This window comes from Amphiprion ocellaris, chromosome 13, assembly GCF_022539595.1.
Source record: "Amphiprion ocellaris isolate individual 3 ecotype Okinawa chromosome 13, ASM2253959v1, whole genome shotgun sequence".
Taxonomy (NCBI): Eukaryota; Metazoa; Chordata; class Actinopteri; family Pomacentridae; genus Amphiprion; species Amphiprion ocellaris.
In genome coordinates this window covers 5,492,493-5,512,591 of record NC_072778.1, presented here as the reverse complement: position 1 = coordinate 5,512,591, position 20,099 = coordinate 5,492,493, and the positions used below count along the sequence as shown (strand labels likewise).

At 39.3% G+C, this 20,099-nt stretch overlaps 1 protein-coding gene across 2 annotated transcripts in view; it reads right to left on the bottom strand.

Annotated features, from left to right (window-relative positions):
- Window positions 1–967: 967 nt before the first annotated feature.
- LOC111564844 (complexin-2-like) overlaps window positions 968–20,099 on the bottom strand; it is a 72,324-nt gene continuing 53,192 nt past the window's right edge. For both annotated transcript variants that reach the window (XM_023264676.3, XM_023264677.3), the window contains exons 3-4: window positions 11,752–11,927; window positions 968–4,559 (exon numbers count right to left, since the gene is read on the bottom strand). In XM_023264676.3, the coding sequence (XP_023120444.1) occupies window positions 4,365–4,559; window positions 11,752–11,927 (371 nt within the window). In that variant the 3' untranslated portion in view covers window positions 968–4,364. The remainder of the gene's footprint in view (window positions 4,560–11,751; window positions 11,928–20,099) is intronic.

Here is a 20,099-nt window from a genome sequence, read left to right as displayed (position 1 = left end):
AATTAAACCCAACTCAGAAGTGGCTGCCATCCCTTAATCCGTGCTTGGCGCTCCTCCATTATCTTTTCAGAGGATTTGTTTGATGTAAAAGGTTTGCCAATACCCATATCACAGAGCCACTTGTGACAAACACACTGCTACGAGAGAGACGCCGTTTGGGTCACTTTGATCACAAGTCAGGCCTCCCTCCAATCACCATTTCAACCACACACTGCATTCTGTTTACAGCCCTTTTCGCTTTTATTGAATAGACGTTGAAATTCCTTCTGAGAAAAAAAAGAACAAAAAAAAAAAAAAACTTAAAAAATGCACAACAGTCATGTTGAGATGAAAAACAGGATCGACTGACAGAAACAGTAACATGTGATATACATTGAAGGTCTTTGCACGTACACTACCGTTCAAAAGTTTGGAGTCACCCAGGCAAAACTCACACTTTTATCCATGTGCTAACATAATTGCACAAGGGTTTTCTAATCATCAATGAGCCTTTCAACACCATTAGCTAACACAATGTAGCATTAGAACACAGGAGTGATGGTTGCTGGAAATGTTCCTCTGTACCTCTATGGAGATATTCCATTAAAAATCAGCTGTTTCCAGCTAGAATAGTCATTTACCACATTAACAATGTCTACACTGTATTTCTGATTCATTTCATGTCATCCTCATTGAAAAAAAAACTGATCTTCTTTCAAAAATAAGGACATTTCTAAGTGACCCCAAACTTTTGAACGGTAGTGTACTTCCTTAATGAATGCCATGCCATGGATGTGATCCACGACTGCAGGCCACGTCTCAGTCTCACAAATCAAGGATGATCCTGCCTCTCAGACCAGAAATACACTACATGTCTCTACCACTGCTTCCATATTTCATTTTTTTCTTAAAATATTACACAGAGGTAGCAGCAGCCAAAGGCCGGCTGCAGAATCGTTTGAATGCAGAAACACAAGACGATGAAAAATTATATGAAATCACTTTATTCTCAGTGTGCGGTGATTCCATTTTTGCAGGAAAGTTACAGACTGAAGTATTCGTCTAAAATGGCATGCAGTGAGGCTAACAGGTGGAGCTTTGAAACACAGAGAGGACACAAAACGATTATATCAACAACCTTGCCTACATCGCACACCATAAGCATGCATACATTTTTTTGTCAACAAATAGGGAGATAGAGAAAGAGAGAGAAGGGGGGAGAAGATTTTTGCAGTACAAAAGAATGCACCCAAATGAACATGTTTTTTTTTTGTTGTTGTTGTTTTTTTCTAAAAATACCAACCACCAGAGGACAGAAACAGGACCAGCTACAGACGAGAAGGGAAAAAAAATCAAAAATACTGCACCAGAGTAAGCATCTTCTCAACACGTACAGAACAGATAAAGACAGATGCAAGAGGAGAGAAACGTCAGACAGTTACATTAAGTCACATCAAAGGAGTATTTTTCAAGTGCCACGTTTTTGTTTTTTGTTTTTTCAGGCAGTTTTTAATCCTATTAATGGCAGTACGTAGGAGCGGCACAAATGAGTGACTTTAAACTGTGGCGGGTTTCTGACACATTGTCTACTGAACAACAAAATGTTGATTACGCATGACTTGGGCAGTTTGTTTGGGCAGTGGTCTAAAAGCCATTTGCAATCAATTTGTGGTAAATGAGTTTATGAGGGTGTTCATGGATGAGATGTGACGGCGTGATCTGATTTCAGAACACACCAGTTTGGAAAAGACTCGCTGGTCGTCTGAACAATGTTGCTGAGAGTCCTTCACAGGGGCAGTAATTGTAGCTTTCTAGGATATTCTCGGGCCAAACAAGAGATACATCATTCATAAATGAAAGTCGCTGTAGACTCGCTAGGCCGCTAGAAATAAAAGTGTTGTTACGGAGAAGCTAAGAGAAGACTAGTTATGGTTAACCTAACAACTGAAAGCTAGAGTACCTGAGAATTTCAAAATTAACAAGATATGCAGGAACTAAATAGGAATGAAACCTCTTGTCTACGACCACCAGCGCTATTCTTTGGTTTGATTGAATGACTGCTCTCATGGTGGGTTTACCTACATGAAACACAGTTCTGTGACGGCAAACCGCTCGGCTGCTATCTGCTAACACACTGAGGCTGGCGAAGGCAGTTTACGAGTTACATTAAAATCACAGGAATTTCAATAAATGTGCTCTACATGTGACCTTACCACACTGTGCCTTTTGATGTTTTGTTTTTAATACACATTCAGCATGATTACAGAGCTCAAAAAGCACAGAGAACGGCTAAGTTGCCCTTGTCTACGCCACAGGAATACATTAGTCTTGATTACTGAGCTGAATAAAAACAGACAATGTGGCAAAAGAACTGGATTTACACCTACAGCTACTGTACGCAAGTGGATCACAAAACATTTCCCAGCAAAATATATCACAAGATTTAACCGATCACTTCTAATAGCACATTTATGATTTCCCCTAGACTTCATGTGGGATTTTTTTTTCTGTACATGGCAGCTAAAGTATTTAAGTTGTGTCATTAATCTTGCTGTTGATTAGAGCATCAAATCGAAGGTATTCATAGTGACGTGAAGGCTAACAAGGCATTTACTGAGGCCTACTGTAAATCTAAGTCTGTGTATAACCAGCACAAGTCTGGTGGAATGTCTGAAATATCTGGAATGTTCAACAAGACACTGTGGAATGAAGGAGAAATAAAGAAAACAAGGCAAATGGAGAAATTCAGATTTTATCCTCGTTTGAAAATTTGTGCCATTTATAGTCATCTACCTGCACGATAGATGTACAGAGCAGGTAAAAGTCTCTCGTGGAGCTCTCATGCAGGGCCCAGTTGCTCGTTATTTCATTTCACCGCATGATTTCTTAGTCTGTAAAAACCTGTCTTTTGGTTTTGAACACAAAATCCTGGTTGTGCTCATCGTTCCGTATCGTGTAACTGAACATTTTTCTCCGACATTAAACAAATCGTCCCGCCTTCCCTCCTTTCTCGGTTTTAATTAAATATGTCTGACCTACAAAGGCTTCACTGATACAACAGCATGTAGACACGTTCCTGTCTTTAACACCGACTAACACATTAAGGAGTAACTTTAAACACACAACAATGAAGATTGTCTGTTATTGCTGATTTGGGACTTCACTCCCATCAGTAAAACCAACGGACACAGGACAACTTCATTTCGAACAATATATTGCACTATTGTCACTGTCTGTTCACATATAGTGTGTTCACAACATGGTTGTGTTTTGTGAAGTGTCTTTTTTTTCTTTTTAAACCAAAAAAATCATGAAAATGTCAACACAATACAAAAACTACTAGCCTGGTCAAACTTTTAACGTCCTATTACAAGAGCGGATAACCTGCAGCAGGACATAAAACTGAACTTTTAAACCACAAACATGTATAGCCAGCGACTTTAGAGAATTTTTAGAATTTTATCTGCTTCAAGACAAACTTCACGTATGGAGAGCATTTACAGTTTTCTCCATGGAAGAACATTTTGGACACAAAGTCAATTATCGCTTACTGTACATGAGATGTCAATTAAAATCAAAATGGAAAACCAGTTATTGCCTCAAATATCAATGTATTTTGCTCGATCATATCAAATGAAATGGCCATATATGTACTTCACTTCACAACAGTTTACTGCTTGCTTAAAAAAAGAGTAAATGAAACATAATTTTAAAAAAAAGTCTCATTTCAAAAGAATTCCTTCACTTTCTGGCTTACAGATGTTGCTTTGACCTCACCAGTGCTCACATTACACATTCACAGTAAACCAGTGAGAACATGAGGGACAGTTTACGGGGTGAATCCTCACAACGGAGAACCAATAAAAATGCAAGTATTTATATACACTGTATGTATCAAATATTAGCAAGAACACAACAGGAAAATTTAATCAAATTTTGATATGATTTGGATAATTTCTTAAAGGTTAAAAATATGGCTTATACTCTTAGTCATCTTGTTATATGTCATATTTCACTCATATATACTACTCTTTTTTATATAACCGAGGCTATTTACAAACAAAAAGGTGGATGATGGGTGATATCTGGTCTGATTCTAAGTCCTGGACATTTTGAAAACATGGCATCAGTTTGCCTTGAAGTAAAGACATTAGATCTGTGGAGGTGTTGCATACTCTTTATCTCTGTTCGAGATGTTAAAAAGTATGAATCACTGTCCGAGATCAGATAGCTTAACTCAAGGACAAAGTCATGGCACGTTTGGGCAACTCCAGGACACTTAGAAGTTGGGTTGAAGGGGTGGGAGGGAGGTGAAGAGAGGTGTGACTGCAGGTTGGGGTGGGGCAGCATTGATAAGATGAAGGAGTTAATCACCCAAAACACTGTTACTTTTTATTGAACATATCCATGAGTGGCGCCGGGATGAACTTCATGACCGTATCCACGATGCTCTCCTCCTCCTCCTCGTCGCCGCAGCCGGTGGGAACGGCTTTTTTGGGGCGGGTGAGGCTGCCCTCGGAGGCCTGCTCCATAGCAGCCGCTGCCTCGGCCTCCTTCTCCTCCTTCTTCTTGATGCCATACTGCACAGGAGACAGAGGAGACCAGTTAGACTCCATGTGAAGTCGTGGTAATGTAATGTGCAATATGCAAAAGTGCAATTCTGTTACAGTACTGTTTTCAGTGCCCACCCCTACAGTCATCTTCTCGCTATTAAATATTCCAGATCGTCAAAGTAATACTTATATTTATTGAACATCAGACAGAGATAAACACAAAATGCAGTTTTTAAAAAATGACTGATTAAACATTTATTGAAAAAAGTATTTGCCTCTCTACAGAAATCTTGTATTTCTGCATGTTTCTCGCACTTAAATGTTCCAGATCCTCAAACTAACATTTATATTTATTGATTATTAGACAGAAATAATCCACAAAACACAGTTTTTAAATGATGATTTGTTAAAGATTTACTGAAAAACTATATCAGCCCTGTGAAAAAGTAATTGCCCCTAAACCTATTCACTGGTTGGTCCCTTGGCTGCAACAGTTAAATGTTTTTTACAGCTTGTGATCAGTCTTTTAGATCACCGTGGAAGAATTCTGGTCCACTGTTCTCTGCAGAATAGTTTTAATTTCACCACATTAGGTGATTTTTAAGAATTAACTGCCCTTTTAAAGTTATTGCCACAGCATTTCAATTGGTTTCAAGTCTGGACTTTGACTCTAATTGTGACTGAAGTCAGGGATTTTTGCATCAAAATCTGTGTTGGGAGGTGCTCAAGGCAGATGGATGGGTTGACACAACATTGGACTTTAAGATGGGAGACTACCAGCACTATTCCTTAATATTTATTCCATGTTTCAAATACATAGTCAGTAAGACGTTTCCATGTCGTCAAGAAACGGTGGCTTTCCATTGCAGGAAATCAGGACAGAAGTAAGGTGACGTGATTGTTCACACTAACGGTCCTGTAATCAGCCCTTTCAGCCTTTTTGTTCCAGTTAGGATCTGACAGCTTTGATGAGTGTGACATTAACTCCAAGAGTGCCAAAACAGAGACAAATAGTTACCTGACTTTAATGTTATCTGTGTGTGTAGAGCAGAGAATAATAGACAGTGTTATGTTAGACTATGTTGGGAATTTTAGAGAGTTGATGACGATGTCAGGGAGAGGACTGCTACTGGATGTGGATGTTGACAGGCCAGAAAAAAAGGTTGTTGTCCTCTTGTCCTCTCGTTTAATCAGTGTGGAGCCCCACTTGACAGTTTTTCAGGACCACTCAGATAAACCTGGAGTAGGTACTTTTCATCTCTCTTGGGAAAAAAAACCCTAACAGACTTTCCGCAGAAGTGTTTTTGGATGTTCAGAACAGATACAAAGGCTCAGGTCACAAGTTCCTAAAGTAAAAAATGTGCTAAAGTATTACTTTCGATCCAAACCATGAGCTTTCCCTGAACCTCACTAAAATGCTCTTGGTCCTAAAGTCAGCTAAAGTTTTTCCATAACATTGCCACATCATGCCAAAGTTACTTACATAGATGTCTTTTAGGTTGAAGGTTTTTCAAAGTTGTACTTAAACTGTCTAAGTATTTTTCCAGATACAATTGGATAGAAAGTATCCTGCTTTCTACCTTTGCACCAGTAGTAAGTGCTGCATTCGAAACAAATAAGTTATGTAATATATTTATATCCCGAAATGCAGATCAGTTTCCGCTAAAAAAGACTTTTTGGAGTTTAGGGTTAGAAATAATATGAATGTTCACATAACACCCAAGTACTTTTATTCATTCCTGTTCTACCTTACATCATTCACTGATTTTTCCCTTTTTCACCTCAGCTCCATGGAAAGTCTGATTATACCTCTGACTATGTTAAAAAGCAAAATATTCAAAGCATTTACAGTGAAGGAGAGACTTCCTGCTTGTAGACATGAGTCCTAAGATTTTACTAGCTTTAATTTTTTGGATACAGCATGAATTCTAGCCTGGTTGGAATTTAACTTTCAAGAGAGTAATGCGTAAAGCAAGGACATTTCATGCATTCGAGGTAAATTGGTTTGAAAATGACCATTACTCTTGTAAAGTGACACAGATTTCCTAATTTGCATGGATAAGCTTCGGGCTGCATCCACATGAAGTTAGTTTATGCTGCAGCCATTTGGGTCCTGCAATAAAAAGCAGTTACAACTGATCTCTGCAATTAGATGTAGAGCTCGAGCTGAGGAGGACTGTGTTCGTACGGTCATGGGTGTTATATGGAAGCTTTAACTGCTGCTGGCTCTAATGTGACCTTCCTGGATATTTTATATACCAATTAGTGAAGCACAGGTACTCTGCAGGTGTTCTGAACAACAATTAGCTTATAAAACCCAGCCAACAGGCTTCTATTAAATCAAGACTGTGCTTAGAGGGGAAAGAGCACAAAATTGCATTTTAAAACATTAGAGAGAACACCATCAGCTGGCAAATCGGTTTCACCGGCACCTTTAGTGAAATAACCTTCTGTGTACTAAAGAAATTATACAAGGAATTTAAGAAGACATGATAGATTGCTCTCCATTAATTGATAATGCTACTCAGCTGTAACTATAGCTGTAAGTTAATGAAAGTTACAATGGAAATAATGCGCAAAAAAAAAATGACAATGCACTGCAAAAACACTTGTGGATTGTATTAGCTCTTTCTCTGAAACATTAAGCCTGTGGATTTGTGTTCACTATTACCTAAAGTGCATCATGTGTATCTGTGATCCTATTTGAGAAAAGTCAATACCACTAGGCCCCAAGGAAAAGGTTTGCAAAACTCAGGAAGGTCAACATGCTGAGTGATGGTTGATCTTGAGGCAGAGATGTGGAAAATGAGCTGGACTCCTCCGTGACCTCTCTGCTGCTTTCATAAGGAGATGCTAATGTGACCCTGGAGTGATAAATATCTCAAAGGAGGACTTCTGGTGGCCATTCCCACAGCAAACACATGCATAAGTGCAGCAGGAGCATCTGTGTTTTATTTATTTATTTGCTACAATGTATTCATTAAAGTCTGCATCAGGCTCAGGAATATTTTCTGTCATCCTTTTGTCAAGATTTGATATTTTTCTCAGAAACATCTTCTTGGGGTTTGTGTCTTTAAAGCCTGAGTGACAGTCTAAAGACTTGATAGTGATACAGAAATAGAAAGAGCTTCTAGAAAATGAGCTGGATGTTTTTAATGGGACACTAAGATTAGCGGCTCGTCGTTGAATTAAAACTCTGCTTTACTGTGATTCTTGTTGAATATTTTTGCTGAACACTGACATTATAGGATTCAGTCCGTAGACACTGAGAGTCTTCAGGTGTGAGGAAGAGATGGAGACCTGCCAGTTAATAAGATGCTATTTTCTGATTCTTTGTCTTGTAGCACAAATCTTAATCCTCAAACATGATCAGATATTGAACAAAAAGCAACACTCCATTTTGCACCAGAAAAACATCAATACTGGTGGACAGTTTAAAGAGGTTAAACCAGCCAGTGCAAATGTAGCTGACCTTTTGCAGTCATGTAAAATCTCTAAATGTTTCTGTTATGTCCTCTGGTGGCAATGTGGCCGGTAATGGACTTCGTGCAGCCTCTGTGTGGGGAGATGGCTTGTAGACTCTGTATTGATCACAGCTGGCTGAAGATCGAGCTCCAGATCCCACCTGGCAGACATCAGGAGTGATTGACCTGGAGCTCCAGACCGGCTCTCAGCCCTGGTTCTCCCCACCTCCCAACCTGTTCGACTGGTCCACAACCACAACTCCTCCTCCCACAAAACCCCAACAATCACCACACCAGATATCAAACCTCAACTAAACTGTCAGTCAGGATGGCTGGTATTTAATGTGAACCGTTTGCCCTGGTGCCGCTTGTCATTGTGTTTTGTGTGGGTGTTTTCAGTAGCCACCAAGGGGGTGCTACTTAGAAATATAGCTTCTGTTAGCAGCTGGCTAATTCAGTGAGAAGCTACTTGCATCCAGTGTCTTATTCTGTAATGTATGTTTTGAGGCGGGCTGCACGGTGGCTCAGGGGTTAGCACCGTCGCCTTGCAGCTAGAGGATTCCTGATTTGCATCCCGGCCTGGGATCTTCTGCATGGAGTTTATGGTGTTTGCATGTTCTCCCTGTGCATGTGTGGGTTTTCTTCAGGTATTCCACTTCCTTCCACATTCCAAAACACGCTCAGGTTAATTGATAATTCTAAAATGTCCGCCACAATACCACCTCAGCCTCCTACAAATGTGGAATTTCTTGGTTTCTATACAGCCCCGTGCACAAACACTGATATTATATCGACATATTCTGTCATATAGGTCTGAGGAAGCATTCCTCGAGCTGCAAATAAAACCATTACCGCGAGACAAAGAGGAGATTATATCTCAATTGGACTGATCTTTATCTGCAGCCTGTTTGTGTCTAAAATAACTGCAGATCAGTTAAACTAATTCCATGATGGGATGTTTCCTTTAACTGTATTTATTTTTGTTGTGTGAAGAAGTTTTATACTGTAAGTATACGTGCCTTTAGAGGGTTGAAAGAGATCAAGTTCTGCACCTCTGAGTATCTAAATATCTGGGTTTTTTTGCATTATAATCATTTTATTTTCCGTTATATTACCTGTAAAGTGAATTTATGTGTTGTTGTCAATGATTTAACTGCAGAGCAAAAAGTGTTCTTATCTAAATGAATCCTATTTTAATACAGTGACTAACAGACCTAAAGGTGCTTCATTTGTATAGAACTGTAGGATTCTGTGTGCTCCTCAGTTAGAAACAATAAATCTGACGTCACTGACGTCCTGAATGGTTGCATGCCAGTTCTTTGTGAGTTCATGGACAACAGCTTTAATAACAAAGTTGCACGTTCTGATGTTTCCATATGTCTGATATTATCACTTAACTTTCCAGAAATCACATTCCTCTGCAAACTACTTTGCACTAGCAGGTTTTTTAAAAATTAGTTTGATACGTTTATATCACATTAATTGTACATGAAGCACACTTCAGCTGCCACATTTGGAAAATTTGAAGATACCCATATCTGACAATACAAATTTTGCAGTTATTACTTCAGAAATCTAGACAATGATGAATGACAAATGAAACAAAGCCCTTTGATTGGCTGAACTGTTGGAAGCAAAAGATTTGAGAAGTGAAATCAGAAGTTTAATACCTGAGAAATGATTCTGATTTTCATGATAGTAAAAAAAACAACTTTGCTCTGAAGGGTAGATGGGATCTCCTCTGTATCTCGCTTTGTTCCCTTGCTGGTTCTTTGTGTTCCCTTCATGCAGTTCTGTCTAAGCCTCTTGGAATCTGTGTTTCTCCGTCTCTCTCTCTCGCTCAGACTTGCTCCACAGTAACAAAGGCTTGCATCAGTTGAAGGCAGTCATGCTTCGTCAGCCTCTCTCCACTCGCTACGATCAAACACTTTCCAAAGATACGCTGTTATATTCATTCAATCACTCAACCTTGATTTTAACTCGGAAATACACGTATTCCACTCTGTCCTTCCTCTTTCTTCTCCCAGTACAGTTTCAAAAAAATTTCATGCGACTTCAGAGCTGATCCTCAATCAGTAAAGATGGTTTAACAAGGCTAGAAACACGGAAAAGTTTTTACTCAAAGAGCATCCAAGTCAAATGTTCAGTGCATTAATAGCAATGTCACTAGTGATATTTCACCACAAGCTGCAGACACTTTGATACGATCATTTAACATTTCATTACAGGATAATTAAATATTGAGCATGAATTTATCAAAGACAAGATAGTCTTGGTGATACAAAAGGGAGGGGTCAGTAAGACAGTGGAAATAAAAAGTCTGTTTGAAGCTTTAAATACTGAGCTATAGTTCTGGGTTTATTTTTAGATCATCTGTATCAAGTGTCATGTTGGAATCGTGTTACAAATCTGGTTTACAGCAAACTGAAGAGATTACATAGAGCTAATGTGAAGTAGTTCTGAATGGAGGCAACCCCATCTCCTGCACTATCTTCGCCTTCTATTGGCTAATTAGTTTTGGGTGGAACATAATACTGCTTGCATTATAACATTTTCAATATGCTCTGAAAAATAACTGAAGGAACCCAGGACTTAATTAAGTTAATGGATGCAAGATTAAAATCTAATTTGCCGGTTTACATAAACCTTTATTTAACGTTATTTTGAAGAGTTGGGTTGACATAATGTTGCATCAACTTAAGATTACGTGTAACTGAAATGTCAATTTCTGCATTGGTTGTGTTAAAACTAAATACAGGTTGATGTGACGTAAGGAAATTGGGGTTATATCTTTTTTTTTTTTTGCCCTGAGTTTAGGATTTCAAGTCCCCTCCTCTATCTTAACATGCCTGGCCTGCTGATTGTAGAGGAAAGGCTTCTTCTCACTTGATTTGATGCCTCAGTAAACATTTTTCCATTGAGTTTTTGGCTTCAATCAATAGTTTCAAGACTCTGTGAAAGCAACATGATGTTAATTTTGTGAGTAATAGTCTCATTTAGAGTAAAATAGACAATAAAGCAGTGTATGTGTGTGCATTGTGTCCTCAGATTCATCATTCACTGGTTATTATCAATTTCAAAAAACAAGATGATGACAGCCAAAATGCCAAAGTTGGTGCTTCAGAACATTAATCCACAAACCACAAGGGCTACGTTCATCTTTAAATTACAGTCTCTGGTTGCATAGGCTGCTTTCAAATTGCTCTCATTGGCTTAGTTTCCCACAGGTAGTTGCTCTTCTGCAAGAAAACTCTAGTGAACTAGTAGAACATTATCCATGCCCAACACCAAATGGCAGACAGATTAAGTTAAAGACTAGTTAAACATGACGGTGCAGCATTTAGCAGCTGAGAAACCAACTGTTTTTCTCAGATGAGAGACCAAAGCAAGATCTTTAATTCAGTTCAAATAGGTGGTAAAGGGGTAATATTACAGAAAATGCACAATTTTTCATGAAAAAAATAGAACCCAGGCAGCATCAGATTTGATTCAAAATATACAATCCTGTACAAGGTTGTGGTATAAGACTATTATTTGTAGTACACAATGCTGATTAGTGGACAACTACATGTGACTGTGTGGAAAACTGTTTGTTGTTAATTTGACCCAGTGAGGCTCCACAGAAGCTCGCATGATAGAAATGATTGTCTCTCTGCTCTCTGGAAATGTAGTTAGCATTTTGAGGTAAGAAACAAAATTCTCCACAATATTAATCTGAGTAAGTTGTGCGACTGCAAGTACTGAAATGTCTTTACCTTGTCCCTGATGCCCTGTCGGATGTTTTCTCTTTCTGCCTCCATTTTTGCATATTTGGCCTTCCTCTCCTCTTCCTGTTGCCTCAGCGCTTCTTGCCGTTCTTCCTCCTTTTTCTGAGCATCGGGGTCCTTCTCCTCCTCACCACCGAGCATCTTCCCCATGTCTTTGGTGGCCCCTGTTGTCGGAGAGAGAGCGACAGAGCCAGGTGTTAAATGCAACAAATGTCACATCTTTTCACAAGTGACACCGGCAAGTCGCGGTAATTTCAGCAAATGGATCTCAGCATTTGATGTTCATAGTAGTACGTCAAAGATTTGGACAATTCAGCGGATATTGCTTCATATTTCGGTCCTCTTTCAAACCAGCGAAAGAGTAGCACAATCTGCCCTCGACTGAGCCAAACACAAAAGCTTGTGACAACAGAGGGAACAAGAGGTGAACGCCACGAACAAGAGCCTGAGATAAAAGACACTGTGATGAATTATTAGCAATTCTCTTGATTGCCTTTGTGCTGCTCACTTTGGCCTTTGCTATCTCCAACAGGACTTTACATCCTCGCGAACGGCGCCCATTTGGACCAAGAGTTAAGACCCGAGAACAAAAAGCCCAGAGTGCTGTTGAAAGAACCAAAACAAATGGACACTGAGGCCCATTCTGCTGCTGATCTCATCTCATGTCTGCACTTATTAGATATGCTAAACAAGACATCAAGTACAGGGTCAAAGGATTATATCTTTTGTCTTTTCAGATGGTTGGTGAAGGTTTGATTGCCGTGTTATTTATCTGTTTACTTTCAATGCTGATGATCGTAAATATCCTACATTAATTGCATTGATTCATATCTTTAAAGTAAATGTAAAAGTAAATAATACAGATTTTGCCTATTTTGCTAAATTAGAAATAATAACTAATAAAACCAAAGAAAATGTACATTTTAACCCTTTTTAAAAAAAACGGCTAGAATTGTAAATAATATCCAAATAAAAATCTCTATTTTTACAAATGGCAATTACTCCTTTTACAATTTATGACCATGAAATTACAATATTTTACTGCATTTAAATCAGCTTTAAATCTTGAAAAATTTACTTTTAATTTTTTAAATGAGGATATTTTACTGTATTTAAATCAAGTAAAAAGTAAAAAACAATAAGTAAAAATAAACATTGTTAAATCTTAAAAAATGTAAGTTTTTTTTTTACAGATTTTGCCTAAATTAGGAATAATAACTAATAAAATCGCAGAAAATTGTATTAATTTACATGTTAACCCCTTAAAAACAGGCTGAAACTGTAAGTAATGTCCAAATCAAAAATCTGTATTGTTACAAATGGTAATTACTCCTTTTACAACATTTTAAAGTTCCGCTATTTTACTGTATTTAAATTTTAATCAGCTATAAAGTATTATTTAACAGATATTTGCAGTTTTTGATTATTACAGTATTCCAGTGTTTTTTTTTTCCTTGTTTGTTTAGGTTTTTTTTTATATATTATTTTTTGCGTGCTAGCTGCCAGATAGTTGAAGTATTGTGGAGGATTTTTTATCTATTTTTTTTTCTACACTGGCACTGCCAAAGCTGTGGCAGGCACTGACATCCTGCTCTGTCTTGACTACTACTCCTGTCTGTATGGAGCATCTGGTTTTTGCTACAAGCATCAATTGACAGGCTTCATATGTCACTACATGACCAACTCTATCCTATCTCTGCACCCCTGGGAACTACTCTGTCACATATATCCATTTCTAGTCCAGGAACAAGTAGGTTGCAGGGTGTACGTGCCCTCAAATTAAAGACACTGCAGCTACCATGTGCAGATGTTGTACAAGGAAAGAAAATAATTAAAAAATGTCTTCTTGTGTGTGCTCACCACTTACACTGCCACAGCTTTCAAAACTGAAATGACAAAGCCATATGCTGCATTGCACATTCACTCCTGAGTAACAACAGAGTCAGAGTCCTTCGGTCCTATTTTCTGTCCCCGAGCAAACTGTTTTCACAAGTGTCATTCTGCCATAACATGCGTCTCTCTTGGAAAACACATCTTCAAAACTATCTGCTACGACCTTCGTTCAGGCATTGATGCTTTATTTTAATAGTCTAATAGCATTCATTCAAACATAAACACTTCAACACCCAGGTATGCTCATTTAGACTAACCGGTACATGGCCTTAGACTTAACAGAACATTTCATTATACTCTGAACTAAACTCTTAACGATAAAACCTGCTATTACCCTGTAAGTGGTAACTACTTGAAAGGCTAAGGTTCGACTCGGGAAGTTGCATAGACTGATCCCGGTCATCATGCTGCATGTCGAGCTGCTCCTGCAGTGCTTTTGCACATTTCCTGTACATGCCGCTCTGCCTGTGTGTTCTCACTCCAGAGGCATCAACTCCTCTTTCCAGCTCAGTGGCTGGAAACAAGGCAGCGCTCCAATGGTGGTCCGATGAAAATCCTGAATCCGTGACTCTGTGCTCACTTCCAACTCTCAGGAAAGAAACTGATTTTAATGAGAACTGGACCTCTTGGACCACACCGGGTAAATTTGAAATATGTCTAACTCGCTCCCCTTTTGCCCTCAGCTCAACCCACTCCCTTTCTCTATTAGGGTGCTTGTCTTTACCCCAGTCAATGCTGAGCCTCGCGGGCTCTCTCGAGGAAAAACTCAAAGACACAGCCATCTGCTTTAGCAGCAAAATTGATGAGACAGTGGTGACCTTGAGGTTCTTGGCAGTAGTTTGAACTTGCCGTGCTGATGTACCAGGAGAAGCCCCCAGTCCTTCTTCATATGGAGCCGGACGACTGCTAATTAATGTCTAACACATGATGCTGTCATGTTAAAGATATTTTACATACATACATCTTGAGACTTTGTCATGCTAATGCTACATGTACAGTAAAATGATCTGCACTATCTGGAGCTAGCAGTCTATCACACTATCTTTGTCTGACCCATCTTTACAGACCTTTCACTATCTGTGTGTTACCATTTTTAAAAATCTATTTCACTGTGGGAAACAGCAACAACAACCTCTGACAGCAACCTAACACACTAAAAATTTTAAGTTTATTATTCTGAAACAGTGGGCTGCACAGTGGTGTAGTGGTTAGTACTTTCACCTTACAGCTAGAAGATCTCTGGTTCGCATCCCGGCCTTCCCGGGATCTTTCTGCATGGAGTTTGCATGTTCTCCCTGTGCATATGTGGGTTTTCTCTGGGTTCTCTGGCTTCCTCCCACAGTCCAAAAACATGCTGAGGTTAACTGGTGATTCTAAATTGTCCGTAAGTGTGACTGTTTGTCTCTATGTGTAGACTGCTGATCTGTCCAGGTGTCCCCTGCCTTTGCCCTAAGTCAGCTGGAATCGACTCCAGCCCCCCCGCGACCCTAATGAGGATTAAGCAGTGTATAGATAATGGGTGGATGGATGGATATTGTGGAACACCAAAGCTGTAATCTTAGCTTAGCTTCACCAACAATGACTGTGATTGGTTTAAAAAAAAAAAAGGTGTCTTTTGCTCAATAGCGGAATGGCACTGAGGTGCAGCGAGACTAATCCAGTCCAAATTAAATGCAGTCAGTGATAATCAATTCCCCGTTTCAAACATCTCATCATCTCTTTGTGCTTGTTCTTTGCTATTATGTTTGTTATATAACATCCATTTATACAGCACATCATCAGTCCATCAAAGTTTATTCTTGTTCATATAAGTTGCAGTTATTGAAGGATTTTTTTGTGCAAATTAGACATGTTACTTTAAAATCGTTCACCATAATGTGAAAATTATTACTATTTTTTGTCTCTTCAGACTGTGGTAGATATGAAGAAATGATAAAGCCCTGTCGTCCTAAATCTACCCCCACAGAAACTGTCTGGAAGTAGCTGTCAACAAAGAGTTGCTATAGATGCTATGAATAAATAATCTATGAGCTTTACCATACCTGCTGTAGCTTTGAGCACAAGGCAAACAAATCAAATTTAAATAAATATTTTGATGTTTAGCTATAAAATTAAAGTGGCGGCTTCAGATTAGTCTCATCTCCATACTTTTTCAAAGTATAATGTGATTGATAAAACGCTGCTTTGGCTTTTCCTCTGAAGTCTTTGTTCTCTGGGCTATCAAATGCTTTTCTTACAGGCACCAAGGAACGCTGTTGGTTTCATTATTAATAACATCTTTCTATGCAATTATAAAAAGTTCTGAATCTTGCAGAATTACTTCATCACACTCATAAGAATATGTCTTAAAGATGGTTTCTCTTTTCCCGTGTTTTGCCCTGGGATGAAGCAGAACTGCTGAATCGGGCCGTAAACTTTCTCTCCGACTTTCTTGCTGGCAGCTTGAGGGGAGATTTTCCAAATCTTGTATAAGTAGCAATCTTTACAGAAGCTGAGTAGACTCTGAGGAAGGATATCCTTCATCACTCGAGGGGAAATATATTCCTTTTTGAAGAGAAATGAAATGAAAACTTGCTAAAGTTTAGAGTCTGCAGCAACAAATTAAAATACAGTGTGCACACATGCTTACTTTGTTTCACATTATACCTTATTAGATGTATCTTCCCATGTTCTTCTTGTCATCAGAGCTGCTCTCACCTTCTCATTTACAATGCATCTGATACTGAAATCCTCTTAAATCCAAACTCTAAAATTTGATCACACTGCAGATATAATGTTATATATCTACTCCTACATAAAGTTATGATCAGCGAAGGAAGTAGAATTGTGTTAAATTTGTGTAATTAAACTGTAACCACCACCATGCTCTCATTAAAAAGTTCTTCACTGAAAGATAAATTAGTCCAGTGGCTGGTATAGTTCACAAATGTTCACAAAAAGTGTGTAGTTTTTAGTATAAGCCAACTTGTATTTGAGACAGTCTCCTATCTATCTGCTGCTTTTTACGCCTTGGTTACTGAACCTCTCCATTTTTCCATATGCTGCTGTTTTTATCTGTTTTTTTTTTAAACATTTGCCTCTCCCAAACCTCCACATGACTAATCTAGATGCTCAAGGCTAATTAGCTCGTCTGATTGTGACAAAGTTGCTGTGTAGAAGTCTGAGACAGTTGTTGTTCCCAAAAGCCTCAGTGTCATCAAACGCTGCCAGCTGTGGAGTCTAAGAGCGCTACACGAGAAAGCTCCAGAGTAAGAGCTCGGCTACGCTTAGAAAAACACTGAAACATGGTCTAAAGTACCTAATTAGGAGACAAAATGAATATTTCACTCCATACCACAGTGTTTTAGAGATACATAAGGTAACCCCTTGTTTGCTTTCAGAGTCAGGACAGGACAACTGCCATGAGACATGATTAATGCTCACTGTGATATGATCAAAACAATGTTTCCTGCACATCTAATTTGCAAAGTACAAGAACCTAACACATCTACCTGAAACTATTAAACACTTTAATGTCTTTGCTGCCCCCTTGTTCCCCTTTTTCTCCAACGATAAGATTCCCAGAGACAAAGACAGCAGCACTTTATGCCATCATTTTTAATAGCTGTGGGGAACAATGTTGGAACAGATTGGATAAGACTGAGTGAACATAAGGTAAATGTGAATCATAGACCAAAACTGGTCCTGGTATAAACTGGATGGGAGTCAGCAATCAATGAGGACACAATGGATAGCCAGGGGAAGATCAAGGAGACCAATTATATTGAATGGATCAGCTTTAAATAGAGTTTGGGGTTATTCTCATCCTCCATCAATATCCAGTTGGTATAAGTTGTATAGGAGTTAATAAGGTTCATGACTGTTTACCATAACAACAAAAAGTTGGAACTTTCTGCTCAGATTATCTTCATGGATCATGTCTATAAAGACTGTCCATCTCTACTGGGCACATCTAACAGGAAAAATGTCAAAAAGGCTCAATCAAATATTGTAATCTGCCCATAATTCATTCAAGTGAGAGGAATTCAAGGAGTTTATCTCAAATAGTACAGATTAACAATGTACAGTAATACCATTAAACTAAATATTTCATGCCTTTCGTATTGAACATGAACTATGTTGGTGTCCTCCTAGCAGCTACAATGAAACAAACTCAACTTTTAATTGGATAAACCAAAGTTTTGGACAAGTGGGACATTTGACCTGTTGATAGTTTTCACAAAAAACAAGTAATTCATCCACCAACGGAGATATTTTACTCTGAAACACAAATATCAACTCTCTGGATTCAGGGAGTCACAGTGGTCATCAGTATTGGTCCTTTGGGCATCATGAATAACTTTATCAAATTTCATGGCAATCCATTCACTAGCTGTTGAGAAGTATCACTGAAAACAAAAGTGTTAACTTCATGGTTGTGCGAGATAAAAAGACCATGAATGTCTTCACCAATCCCTTCAACAGATGAGATCAGTCTGGCACGCTGACCAACCTGAGTTATGAGCCTGGGGTGTCTAAAGCCATTTCAGTTTTAAGCCACTGCGTTTCTTCCCATCGTCACTCATAGGAATCCAAAAGCAGCTTTGGATTGTTGGGTTTTCTGTTCACTGTTTATAATTTGGAAGGGCTGTAACTCACTATAATAAGCACTGTGATGACATATGTTCTGAAATTGTGCTGCATAAATAAAACTGGATTGAACTGAATTGAAATAAACGACACTACAGTATCAAACCTGCTTCGTGACATCAGTGCTATGGATGTGGAGAGCTATTTATGTGTGTTAACTCATTACAGCCTTTGAAGGACTTTATAGGTCAACTGAGGCCTGGGGAGTCATTTTGAACCTTGGCAGGGAGAATAAAATGAAAAGGGACCATGGAGAAGTTGAGAAGTTATAGATGTTTTGGTAAGAGGTGGATTAGACTGTGTACGGTTACTGAAGGCCTGCATTAGACTGGAGAGAAAACATGAGTGTGGACTTTTGAGTGGCAGGCTTTGTGTGTGTGTGTGTGTGTGTGTGTGTGTGTGTGTGTGTGTGTGTGTGTGTGTGTGTGTGTGTGTGTGTGTGTGTGTGTGTGTGTGTGTGTGTGTGTGTGTGCGTGCGTGTGTGTGCATGAAGGTCTGCAGAGTGGGAACAAAATGTACAGCTCTTAATTCCCTCGGTGTGTTTGTGCATATGGTGTCTGTGCACTTTTAAAGAAAGATCGAGTGCATTTCCTCCAGGTGCATTTGGGCTCCAAGAGCATTTCCATTGTGTGTCTGTGTGAGTCTGTGTGTGTTCGTTGTGTGCTCCGTGCTGACGGACTGGGTCGGACCACATGAGGAGTGTTCCCTGTGGAGCCTCAAGGCTCCCGAAGAAGGACAGACAGGGGAAGAAAAGGAACAGAGAGCTCGAAATGAAAAGAGAAAAAAAAATAACAAGGTAAGGTGTGACTAAGATTATTTCCACTCCAGCAAATTACAGATTGATGTAGAAAATGGGAGCAAAGAAATTTCAGAATAATAGACAAAAATCTGCGACAAGGACAGATAAAAGAGCCAAGAGTGGTACACAAAATGATCAGCGATGAAAAAGAGCTCGAGAGAAGAAATATGGTACATTTAAGAAAGAAAAAAGAGGAATATTAGATGGAAAAGAAAGAAAGGACAGCGAAGGGGAACAAAGAAAAGTTGATAAATTGAGAAATCCATACTGGAGAATAGTGAAGCAGAAGAGACCCAAGGTAAAACTGAGAGATGAAGAAAGATGAGCCTAGAGGAGGAGAAAGGGAGAGACAGATTAAGAGAGAAAAATGAAAGGAAAAGGCAAGGCTGCTGTGAGAAAGAGAGAGCTAACGGGAGATACAGCAGGAAAAAAAAAGTGATAGCATAAGAGAGAGGAAACAGCGGGACCAGCTCAAGGACTCTGTGTTCCTGCTCTCCCATCTGTCACCAGTCCTCAGCGGTCCCACAGCGACCGACCGCCGGGTCCCTGCCTCAACCCCCACGGTCCTCACCAGCAGTGCAGACCACCTTCATCAGCCTCCTGCCCCTGGCTGGGGGGAGAGGTGGTCCCAAATCCCAGTGCAAAGACCACCAGGACAACCTTACTGGCAGTATTCCTATGCATGGAGAGCACATGTTGAGAACACTGTGTCCTCCACTAGTTGAATCTCTTAGCAGATACAGCAGGTGGCCACGAATCACAACACAACCGTGTACGCAAAACAGATCCACAAGGTTTCCTCTAGGTTTTGTTTGGTTTTTTTTGCTGGTGAATTTTGAATGGTGAAATATTTAGCATGTAGCAGGAAATGGTATTGTTCTCCGGAGTGGGTGGAGACCAAAATCGAGCTAAAAGTTGAGTCAGTGTCGCATTCACATTCAGACAGAAAGTCACACTTGAATTTGTTTTATGGCTCTTATCCAGGTTGTTGTCTCCTGACTAGATCCTTGCTTGT